Source organism: Aulonocara sp. 'chitande type north' Nkhata Bay, linkage group LG15, assembly GCF_057382095.1.
Source record: "Aulonocara sp. 'chitande type north' Nkhata Bay isolate Kocher_YH1m ecotype deep benthic linkage group LG15, A_spYH_male_GT1.1, whole genome shotgun sequence".
Classification (NCBI taxonomy): domain Eukaryota; kingdom Metazoa; phylum Chordata; class Actinopteri; order Cichliformes; family Cichlidae; genus Aulonocara; species Aulonocara sp. 'chitande type north' Nkhata Bay.
The window spans coordinates 3,276,912-3,289,443 of record NC_141358.1 but is presented as its reverse complement, the minus strand read 5'-3'; the positions used below and the strand labels follow the sequence as shown (position 1 = coordinate 3,289,443).

The 12,532-nt window shown below is 42.3% G+C and overlaps 1 protein-coding gene across 7 annotated transcripts in view; it reads left to right on the top strand.

Moving 5' to 3' along the window:
* Nucleotides 1-6,399: 6,399 nt before the first annotated feature.
* The window catches only part of nrxn3b (neurexin 3b), a 323,392-nt gene continuing 317,259 nt past the window's right edge, over nucleotides 6,400-12,532 (top strand). For all 7 annotated transcript variants that reach the window (XR_015125118.1, XR_015125117.1, XM_086264903.1 and 4 more), the window contains exons 1-2: nucleotides 6,400-6,662; nucleotides 10,754-11,866. Coding sequence is in view for 5 of the 7 variants with exons in the window: in XM_086264903.1 (XP_086121029.1) it covers nucleotides 11,170-11,866 (697 nt within the window). In the remaining 2 variants the exon portion in view is untranslated. The remainder of the gene's footprint in view (nucleotides 6,663-10,753; nucleotides 11,867-12,532) is intronic.

The window sequence follows — 12,532 nt, the reverse complement described above, 5'->3', positions numbered from 1 at the left end:
GACATATTTATTCCACAGATGCTATGAGTTATAACCTTTGTGATTTGTAAAAAGTTACATTATTTCCATTTGCTTTACTGCAGTAACTTTTCAAACTCTTCTACTGTCTTATACACACAGCTATTTACTCAGTAAAACAGGGCACAGAAAGCTCCGGTGGGCTCCCACCTGAGGTTAATGGGGTTGCACTTGCTTTCACACAATTCACAGCTCACAGTTTTCACAGGAATCATCTGAGCAGCAGAAAGACTACTTGAAATACTGTAATAAGCCTCAACGAAGGACTTTTGAACAAAAACATTTGCTCAGAAAGCTCGAGCTGTGCTTTGTGTTCTTCAAATGGCATATCTCAAAACTCTTCTGATCTAAGAGCCGCAATTTCTCAAGGTGGGGGAAGTGATTGATGCAGCATTACGGCACCAACACCTCTCTGGTGATTGTCTATTCAAGCTCCGAGGAATGTGGTTAAAAAAAACATGCAGGTACCCTGCAGTGCGGTGAGTGTGCTCTCGGTCTCTTTGTCTCTCCCTCGCCCTCCCTTCAGATGTATGTAGGTGTTAGGACTACAGTCCATGTGTCAACATAACAGAGTCTGACAGGTGCTTCTCCTCATTATTCAAATAGATTCTCAACAGTGGGAGAGGGAGTGATAGATGATGTGCCCTCTTGTGTCGTGTTCTATAAGTTCCTGCATATACAGTATACTGATGGGTTTGTATATGTGTAGAGTCGGATGTGTATGCATTGCCCCCCACCCTGCGCATTGATGGTTACATTAGACTGACATTTACAATGAAATATCACCCTCTTATCATCTGTATATCATCACATTTTTCCCCATAAGCAGGACTTATCGATCTAAATATCACATCCATCCTGCTTAGCACCAAAGCTGTGGACTTTGCACGCAACAGTTCCCAAACAACAGGAGATAAATGAGTGTCCATTAAGGAGGTTAGCTAGGACTGTTTGAGGACCCAACCTGGCCAAATTAGATTCTAATAGATGTCCTTGATAGCGTAATCACTTTGACCCGCTAACAGCCTCTTTACTGACCGGATGGTCAGCGTGCAGGTGTTTAGGTAGCGGGGATTTGAGGTAAAATAAGTACAATTAGGATCAATCAGCAGCATCACTGTGTGCGTGTCATTTTTGTATGTGTGTGCGGGAGAGAAACATGTGACCTTCAGTGTGGAGGTGGCAGCATTATTAGGACCCTCGTGGATTATTGATAGCACTGTGGCAGGTGGCTCCCGCTGGCAGGAGGCTTGTTGAAATGTTTTGTTTTGGAGTAGCATTAGTGGAAACAGCACAGACATCCACACAACTTAATCAGATACATCGTATTAGCTTAGCTTAGCTTCTGTCATAGCATAAAGATAGAAATAGGTGAAAGCGCTAATTTGTGCCTGAAAGCACATTTTGTGAGGTATTTGCACATTTGTCATGAAATATTATGACACATTAAATACAAAACATTTAATATTTATATACATATTTATATAATTGCAAGCTTAAGAGGTGCTCTGTTACCTTTATCTACTGCTTCCGCACAAACGATCGACCTTATGGCTGTCAGCCTGGTTTGATTTGTTGGCTGTTTGTCTCGGTATCATTCGCTCAGCAGAAATTAAAAAAAGCTTGGTTTATTATTTTGCATGCTGTTCATGTAAAATATCGCTTCACATCTTATCTAACTTCTTTGTGAGCGTGGGTTCAAAGACTGCTTTAAAAAACACTATGGCTGCAAAGAATAATTGCCCCCCCATAGGTTGTAAGTTGTTGTCAGTGATCTTTCCTGTCTTCTTTGATATGATAGAAGATGATATGATTTGATACTCTTCAAGCTTTTGTAATGACCAGGTTTGCCCTACAAAAGACATCCACGTGTCACTTCTCAGACACATTTAATAATCTGAAACTACTGAGCAGCAGTTACTATGAATATAAGGCAATAGGAACAGTAAATAAAGATAATGGATATTTTCAGAGTGCACAGTGCACACACACGCACACGAACAGCGGTGGCACAGTGTCATCTTTGTGTGGCTTAAATATAAGCCTTGTGCAAACTAAAGGCTAATAAGTCCATAGCTCATCTGCTGTATCGGTGGTAAGTGGAGGCTTAGCACTTCGGACTGCAGTTAGTATCATGCAGGGAAAAGTCAGCTAAGGATCAAACTCCGCTCCGAGTCTCCCGCTTATAGGGGCAGCTAGCCGAGCCAGGAGGCCACTGATCTGGCAAGAAAGCTGGACAGTAAAAGCCCTGGAAGCAAAGATACTACATTTTCTCTAGAAGTGAGTGTGCTTGTGTGCGTGTCAGGAGAAACAACCGTTCTCTGAAAAGCGCACAGAATAAACCAGGGTAAAAACTAAGACAGAGATGTGGGATTAGTCAGGGAAAGAAAGAAATCTGAGAAGATGCTCTCTTTTCTCTGTGTGATGACTAAGCATGCTTCCAAAACATCTCCATGCAGGAGGGGAATTCTTCATCCATGATTAATGTGTTTTTGCATCATGGCATATATAATACATTGTGAATATTACAACAGTTGTTGTGGCAGCTGGAAATTCATTTCAAGATTTCAGAACAAGTGGCTGGGGTGTTATTAAAGTATGCCAGAAGCTTTTGCGCTGAATTCGGTTTGAAGACAGTATCCAATGGTTAGAATTCATTTATTATGCTTTTTTAGTACAGGGGACAGCAAGATAGAGAACCCTGCCTGGGAAACCCGTCACACTCGGGGCACTTCCATCTTTGATTCTAGGAAATATATTTGTAGAATGAACACTTCTGTTTGTCATTCTGTTTGCATGTATCTTTGGCAGTTTAGCAGCTCATGAATGTTTGTTCCATAATCCATCTTCCTTTAATTCCCAAGGGATGTAGCTCTGTCCGCTGCCTGTTTGCTCTTTGATTCAGCTCTACTGTAGCCAAGAGAGAATCGGTAATCTCTCATCACCCCAAAGACCTAATTAATGTGTCAATACATTCTCTTTAATATGAAACCCCTGGACGAGCCCCTGCAGGTGACAGTTTGGCAGAATATAACAGAATAATATGTGACACAAATCAAAAAAGACCACAGGAAAAAGCAACGTTTCATAGGTGAGTTTAACAAGGGGAAAATGTGTAGAGCTGTCTGCTGGATGGGCTATATTAAAATCGCTTTAATCATATTTTATAATATCCATCTTGGTGGTAATGGTTAGCTGAAGCTCGATGGGGTCTTTATTTTATCGAGCAAATAGGTGAGATGCACTCATCCCGGAACCATTTGATTCAATCATTCCTTCATTCTTTTCTCACTTTATCCAGGTCAGGGTCTCAGTGGCAACTGGGCAGCAAGAGTGGCCCAGATGTTGTTTTAGCCTTGCAGCCCTATTCAAAGTAACAAATGGCCTCAATTTTACAGCAGCAGCAGGAGATTGTTTCATTTACTATTAGACTTCAGTGCCTCATTTAACGCTGTTCGTCCTGCAGTCGTAATTCACCTTCTCTACCAGTGGGTTAATGTCTGTGGCTTTCTGCTGCTTTGACTAACACCTCGCCTTTGTTACAGAACGTATCCCTTTGCTACAACTAGTGCTGCGTGTTCAGACATCAGAGTCCCTTATGTTAATGCCATCATGCAAAATACAGCACTCTTTTAGGTTACTCAGACCATAACATTTGATCTAAATGTGCATATAAATGTGCCAAAGGTATTGTCAGCTTACTCAATGTCAGGGTTTAATAATTTTAGTTTTAATAATATGGCTGATCACTATAGATGTCTTTAATCCTGTAAAACAACATTAGCTAAAATGCTGAAAACATATTGGGGCATATAGGTCCATTATGAGTTACTTTGCATAGAGCAAGTTTCATATATCTCAGATCGTGTCACAGTTCTCGCATACACAATTGTAAATACATGTTTTTTTTCTCTACCACCTCTACAAATCCATAAATCTCACTTGTGTCTCCAAGTTCTTTTATTCTTCACAGAACAAGAGAAGGTCACCGATGCTTTTCTGCTCATCTCCCTCCAGTCCTGCCATGTGTCAAAAGCCACTTTCATGCTTTGAGCTATTCCTCAGTGCAACAGCTAAGATTTGAGCTGGTGCCAAAGACAGACAGACCACATATCTCTGGATTTAGCTTCCTTCCACTGGCTGCAAGTTCTTATCATGTTTAAATTTGGTCTGATGCCCAGATATGTATAAAATGACCTGATAGTTCAGTGTAAGGGATTAGGTGAAGACTCTCAGGTAGCTGATCCTGAGTCTAGACCTGCACTTGAGATCCCTGAGCCCTTCAGCAACACGCACCCTGAGGAATTTTCAGTATGTACGTTTTACTTTGATGCAACTGTTTTTTATCCCCTTTGGGTTTTTTTCACCCAGTCCAGTGTCTTGCTGTATTTAATGTTTCTTAATTACTATTGTTATTATTATTCAAGTAATTCATTTATCCTGTGACAAATATAACATTTCTATTCCCTTACAGGATGGCAACACCCTCGTTGCCATATCTGCCCTGCCAAACACGCATGGGAGATTTTTCAGCAAATGTGCTAGAAATATGGAATGGTGCTGAGTCAGTGCTTGGTCAGGAGGTAGAGCAGGTCATCTACTAATCTGAAATAGGATGGTTCAATCCCTGGCTTCTCCAGTCCGCTTGCCAAAATGTTGTTCTTAGACAAGAGTGAATTCCAAATTCACTGGATTGTAAATGTTAGATAAAAAGCATAGAAATAAGTGTTGTATGAATGCGTGCATCAGTGGGTGAATGACGCTTGTAGTATAGAGCGCTTTGAGTGCTCAAGCAAGGTAGAAAGGCACTATATAAGAATCAATCCATGTACCACATCATAATAAAAAAACTCCCAAAACTCCAGTGTTCATAACTCCATTTGAGTTGCAGAGATTTGGAGAAGCAGCACCAAGCACGGTGGCCAAACAGCCTACTACAGCAGCAGCTACTGTATACCTGTGGAAGAAATGCTACAGAATATGATGGCTGGTGGTGTACAGTTTGAGTCAGGTTGCACTACTCTTGCAAAACATTAATTATCAAATGAAGAATGCACAAAGTGAAACATTGTGGATCATTACCTGTATTGGCAACACCTGGGTCCCAGGGCCTCATGGGAGAGCCCCTTATCACATTTTCCAAAAACAGTGCCAAAATATGTCAAACCAATAAAGCTACACAGAGCCTCTTTCAGCTGCTCCTTGTTTAACAAGGGGTCACCACAGCCGGCAGCTACACATGTTTTATTTAGCAGATTTTTCCACAGGTTGCCCTTCCTGAAGCAACCCCAAAGGGATTCGTGTCTCCTCCTGGAACCAACCAGGGATCTTTGGCTTGTTAGGTGAAAGTGTAAACCACTCCACCGTGGAGCCACAAACCAGTACAGCTGTTTGAGCATGTTAAATCCACACTACTACTAGCTGCATAATATCTTGCTATTATGACTACTTAGTAGCAAGTGTAATTAGTAGTATCAATAGTGTGTAGAAAAGAGACTAGATTACAATAAAAGGAGCCAGTGACAGGCCCAACGGTCATCTCTCTAGTTTTCCTCTCTTGTCTGAAAGGCTTTCTCTCTTTTCGCTCTCATTTACGCCTGACAAGCCTTCAGGACCTTGGACAGCACCCTGGCATCAGAGCTGCTGAGGCAACACGCAAAAAAACGAAAGATTTCCCCTCTGCCCAGGGTGCGGCTCGTTGGGATTTTGCAGGTCGCCCGTAGCTGTCTCAAGACCAGGGGGTGCTGTCCAAGGTGCTGAATTTAAGCTCTAAACCCCTATGGTGAAAATTAAAACCAAAACGTCACATTTTCACTCTGTGCTCTCTTTTCGCCTGGGTTTGAAAAACTGCACTGAAAGAAACCAAACCTTCTGCCCGGAACAGCCCCCAGGAACATTTAGAATTGTGTGTATTAAACACACACACACACACACACACACACACACACACACATATGTATATATATATATATATATATATATATATATATATATATATATATATATATATATATATATATATATATATATACACACACATATATACACACACACACACATATACACACACATATACACACACACACACACACATATACACACACATATATATATATATATATATATATATATATATATATATAACATATTAGGTGGGCATGCCATGCACTACTTTTGCAGTACGTAATTTGCTTCTCGTAATGTCTCCTAAGCGCGCAAGCAGCCTGAATTACATAAAAGCCTAGCTTAAAAATAAGGAATAAATAATTTTCCTTATTGGTAATTTGTCCCGAGGGGCTGTTGTCTCTGCAAATGGAGTAACCCCCCCACCCACTGTGCTGATTACTCTGAAGAAGGCGGGTCAGATCGTCAGTGTGGGAGAAATCCAGGGGCCCATCAACAGTAGCGCTGAGTGAAGCAGAGCTGAGAGATGCGCGTTCACTGAGCCGGAGGAAGGAGCACGGCTGCCTTTTCCTCCACCGCGCCTCACTTATAATAACCGCCTCATCACCACCATCAGCATCCCACTCTCATCAAGAAAGGCTCGGGTTTGTGGATGGGATTTTGGTCTGGATTACTATAATTTGCAATATTTACGCGCGGGGCTTTTGTCCGTCCGGAGTCTCTGCGTGGGAAAAAAAAAGGTAGGAGCAGATTAAAACTGGTTTAGTCCTGTTTTATTTTAATTTTATTTATTTTTTTATTCTTTCCCTCCCCACCACCATCTTAATACGTTATTTGTTTCTGTGAGGATGCTTAAGTTGCGGGATTCTGAAGTTTTTCTGAAAATATTCTGCGAATTTGATGTGACTTTGAGCTGAGATGAGGAATTAGGCGCAGTGGGATGGCTTGGATCGTTAGAATTTTGAAAAGCCTTCACCCGCAGTTTAACACTAAACAGTGGGTAGGTCTGTGACGTGAGGGAGATAACGTGGACTTATTAGAGTTGATTTTTTTTGTTTTTGTTGTTGTTGTTCCTTTTTAAAGCAAACAAATTCGTAGGGAATGAGCGAAGCGCGTAGAGATGGAAAGTTTTAGCTCACCGAATCGCGTCTCTCGGTCGGAGAGAACAGCGAAGGAGGAAACTACCCCGAACTATTCCCGTTTTCTCGACAACTTCACCCACGAGTCCTGTTCAAATTTCGCTTCGTAATTTCCAAAAGCAAAGGTTCGTAAGCCCTCGAGCCACAGTCAGACTGCCACCGTGCGAGAGGCAGAGGGAAAGCTTGAGCGCTGCTGGGGGGGGGAACATATAGCCCGCTGTTTTATTCATCCGTGCGGGCTTGCGGGTTGGATTTCTGGCAGGTTTTAAATGTTTCCTATCATCTGAAGGTTTAAAATATTCCATTAAGGGATGAAATTACTCATGTGATCGATAGCATCATTTTCTGTTGCACTTACATTGTGAAAGCTCGGCCGTGCGGAATTGAAATGTCCACCGGGGCTTTCAGCAGAGACTACAGCATCCCTCTAATTTAATATTTCTGCCAGAACTTGTGTCTCTGAGCTGACTGCAGAGTTACCGCTGATCCCGTCTCTGTACCTTATTTGCTCTAAATTATGGCTGGTGTTTTATAAAAGTCTGTTTACTGAAGCCCACGTTGGATTTCGTGATGCATTTAGGGGCCATTTGCTCATCTAAAATCTAAATACTGGGCTATTTTTTTCTTAACTGCAACATCTGGAGCCCTGCACAGATGTTCAGCGCGAGCGGAAAGAATCGTAATGTGTCCGTTCCTGCTGGTGCCAGATTGAAGTTTATGCTCTCAAGTTTTGCACTGAAGCTTTAAATGACTTCACTTTATTCCCGGTTCACCCTAAAATTCCCCTTTTGCTCCGTGCGCCCCACTTCCTCTTACCAGCAGTGGACTTGGCAGGTCCGGACACGCTTCTAATGCAGCATACCCTCGTCTGCTGTGACTGCTGTCGGATTAAATCGCTCCTCCGGGCTGCAGCATGTGATGGACAGGGAGCACAGCAGGGGGCTGAGGGGGTCTCCAGTGCGTGATAGGGGCTCGGCTACATTACAAAACATGCCTATAAATCTGCTGCACCGAAGCCGGACCTGTCAATGCATCATTTATGGGCAGTCAGTGAAGGTATCCCATACAGGTCATCTCATATCCTGCACTATTTAATAATTCAATGTGTATATCCCGGAAAATATGTGCTTATTCTAGCAGAGCAAGGTAGCTATTTAGAAATTATGCCACTTCCTATTTGTTTAACAGGAGGCAGAAAAAAACAGGTTTGGGTTTATGCTAGTTAAACAGAGTACTTAATTAAGAAGCCCAAAACAGCTTGTTAATTTTTCCTTTTTCGCCCTGTGGAGTGAGGACTGCTGGGTGCTCTCAGGCATGCTGTTAGCTGAAGGGCATCTTTCATAACAAGCCTGCGAGGAAAAGTGTCAGTAACATATTCTGGGTAAAACTCAACTTGGCACTATGTTAGCTTCATTTAGCTTAGCTTTGAGGTGGAAAGATTTGGATTTTAAGCCGGGCTTATAGTCAGTCGAATGTTAAGTAGTTAATGTCATGGTGGGCAAATGTTGTTTTTAAAGTCAGAATCAATGAAAGGTGGAAAAAACCCCTATTGTAAACAGCTGTGTTTAACACAATGATATCTCCATAACTGCTTGAAAGAGAATATGTTACCATTGTTAGCATTCAGTGTTAAAACCATGGTTTGCAGGCTATAGGGACACCCGATATCGCAGTTAAGCAACACACACACACACACACACACACACACACACACACACACACACACACACACACACAATAACTCATGTTAATTGAATAGAGTCCAGGGCCATTTTTTTTATACCAGGCAGGCATCTCAGATTTCATGGGCATATTGAGCCTTGCTTAGTCAAGGGACACAGCACATAACACTCTTTTATAGTTGGTGGCTTGGGTTGATGCAGTAGCGTTCAGGGTGATTTCACCACACAGAACCTTTTAACCTCTCTTCGGACGCTGTCTCACAAAGGCACTTTTAAGACAAAGACAGTCGTCCAGCCAGGCAACCCAGCGTTGTCAGAGAGACACAGTCAGGTACACTCCTGCACAGGGACACACATGCATGTGTACACGGTGCATTAGCATAGGTATCAGTTTCTACAATTCAATAGCTTGCCTGCTGCAGCAAGATTAACTATTCAGGGCAGGTGGTTAAAGGGCCTATTGTGTTGCATGGGTCTGTGCTACTGTCATGATTGGACAATGCGTTTGTCTGGTGGGCAGCCCAATAGCAAAACAATTGCAAGGGCAAAGGGCTGGAAGAGTACACACACGTATAAGGTTTCACCATGTGAATCATTCCTGGCTCTGCAGAGCAAAATCAAACAGAACTAGATGAGTACAGGTGTAGCGTACAAAGGCCAGTGAGCTAGTTAATATTCAGTACCGCTGTCATCTGGGTTTGGGTGATGTGAACAAGTTAAAAACGTATTCACTGAAGGAAATTTAGAAAAAGAATGCTAGTGGTGGGATTTGGAAATGAAGTAGCACCATCGTAACGTCTTTCTGAATAGCTGTTTATGATTGCAATCCCCCAAAGATACGCAAATGAGAAAAGGAGAGTGGCGGCAGATAATTAGTCATATTTATCAGGATCCCAGCAGGCCCTTACAGACAGCAGGCTAACGTCTGAGGCTAAACACATGCTCCGGCTCACCTCCATGGATTTCCTCTCATCGTGGAATCAACAAGGCAACCCAGCCCAGTAGATGGACTTTATTTATTTGTGTATTTTTCACAAAGCCGCTTTGTTGTCCTTCGACTATTTGGGAATTCATCTCTCAAACGAAGGCTTTACAACTATAAATGATTATTTGAGTGGACCTTCAAATAAAATGAGTAATTGGCAGAAATAGAAAAGTGCATAAAATGGTTGTAAACCTTTAATGGGTGTTCAGTAGATATTTAGTGCTATTTAATGGCCACCTAGAGAGTCAAATCCACATTGAATGGTGCTCTCAGTATCCCTTCTAATTCATCTAAACTCATAGGCACAATTTGCCTAATTGCTGTTTTCCCTATTCCACCTCCTCTGAGTGCTGTTTTACATCTGAACCAGCTTTATAACTCTAGTTTAAGTTGACATATTTTAGCAACAGTAAAGAAAATCCCTACAGTTAAGCCAAAAGCTCACAGACAGTGTTAGTTTGACAAATGATGTTTCCAAAATTCTACATTGTGTTGGCTAACTAGATATAGAACATTACAGGGTTTGTCAAATGTTTACAGGCAGGGGATCTCTTACAGAGGGGGTCATTTTCCAAGGACACCCCACCCCTCGTTGTCCTAGCAGTGATTTAGCTGGTCAGGGATTAGGGGTGTGGATCATTTGAAATATTTCCTACATAGCTAACTGGCTAATAAACCAAAGTACACTACAACAGGAATGGTTGATTGTAGCTGAAGAGGAGTGAGTTGTTTTATGACAGATTGTCATGATGTGTCACAATCATATTAATTTCTATGGGCCCTAATAGGATGATGGAGTGGACACAACATGCTTGGCATGAATGGGTCTCATTTGTACAGACTTAATTGATACAACATTTTATAACCTTTAATAAGAATCTCTGGACTCCTCTTTGTTATGTTTCATTGGGTCACATATTTTATTTGTGTCACACATCCCCTTGCAGGTGGTTGCTTTGTTTTGCTAGAAAATAGAGATTCATCTTAAAGAAATGCATTCAGTGCTGTCTGTTCTTTCCCTGCAGTTTAAACCATGGGGCGTGGAACCGGACCAACGATGACCGTTCTGTGCATCAACCCAGGAAACCGCCTTAAAGAAAAATCACAAGACACAGCTCTGAATCACTGACAAAACACGCTACGGCTCACCTTTACCATAGCAATTTTACGCGTTTATGTGGAAACTGGATTTTTTTTCCTTTCCTTTTTTGCACAATTCTCCATAGATTTGGCAGTTGAGATAAGATCCTTTATCAACGTTAGATCTGCCTCTCAGATAAAAAAAAAGGATATTGCGCTGTCTGCCTGACTAAGATTATCTATGTGGAATATAACATTCAGCAGAAAAAGCCCGGAACTAAACCATTATCAGATGTTCATATCACTTTGAGGATCTGTCCCCAGTTCTCACCCTCTTCTGAGCTCCCTGTTATTCTCTACCATGAATCCAAACAGCCTACCTGGATTTTTCCTTATGCTGCTAAGTACCATGCTGGGCCTAAGCATAGGCCTGGAGTTTACTGGCTCTGAAGGTCAGTGGGCTCGCTACCTGCGCTGGGATGCCAGCACCAGAAGCGACATGACGTTTCAGTTCAAGACTTCAGAACCAGAGGGCCTGATGCTCTACTTTGATGATGGCGGATATTGTGACTTTCTGCTTCTCGCTGTATCTGAGGGTAAGCTGCAGCTTCGCGTCAGTATCGACTGTGCCGAGACCACCATCACCTCAGATAAGATGGTTAACGACAGCCGCTGGCACTTTGCAGCCATCAACAGGCACAATTTGCGGACTGGCTTGGCCTTGGATGGCCAAACCAAGACGGAAGAGGTGCGGCCTCAGCGGCAGTTCATGAATATTGTCAGTGACCTCTTTCTTGGAGGCCTCCCAGGGGACATCCGCACGTCTGCCATCACCCTGCCCTCCGTCCGCGAGCTAGCGCCATTCAAAGGAATTATCACAGACCTCAGTTATGGGAGTAAGCTGCCCACGCTTATCAATAGTCAGAAAGTCCGCTTGGAGATGATGGGCCTATGCACAGAGAACCCCTGTGAGAATGGTGGGATCTGCTCACTGGCAGACGGAGAACCCTACTGTGACTGCTCCAGAACTGGATATGTAGGTCGATACTGCACTGAAGGTAAGAGGGTTGGCTCCAGAACCTTTCTGTGTCAAGCACGATTGCTGGTTAAAATTTTGAAATAAAAATTCAATGGGATTCCTTACAAATGCAGACTTCAACTAGCATCACATCTGCTGTCTGCTTCCAGGTATAGCGAAAAAAAAAGATTATATGATTACCCTTCATATTTGCTTTTTTGTTTTTTTGCATATGTTGCATCATTAAAATCATCTCATACCATGTGGCTGTAAGCAACGCAATAAATCTCAATACAAGCCTCTGAAAATTAGATTCAATTTCCATAACTGTGTTGCTATTCCCGCTGCACCTAATGCGATTTGTGCCACACCAAACTTCATTTATGAAATGCCTCGAAAAATGTGCATTGATTGCACAACAGTGTAATTTATATAAAGCAGGAGCATCTATACTCTGGCGTGTTTAAGCGGTTTAATGCAATTCATGCAGGACACCCAATGAAAATACCGAGGGTTTTGTTGCTCTTACGGCTTCTTTTAGAATGTCTTCGTATTTCACGTGGGAGTTAAATTGGAGATGATGTTCTCAGCATTTCTTCTCCCTTCACAGTTATTACTTTTGATCAGGCAGTGGTGGATATGGTATTAGCTGATATGACTAAAATTACAATACTGAGTTCTCTTTTTTCCCCCCTATTAAATGTAT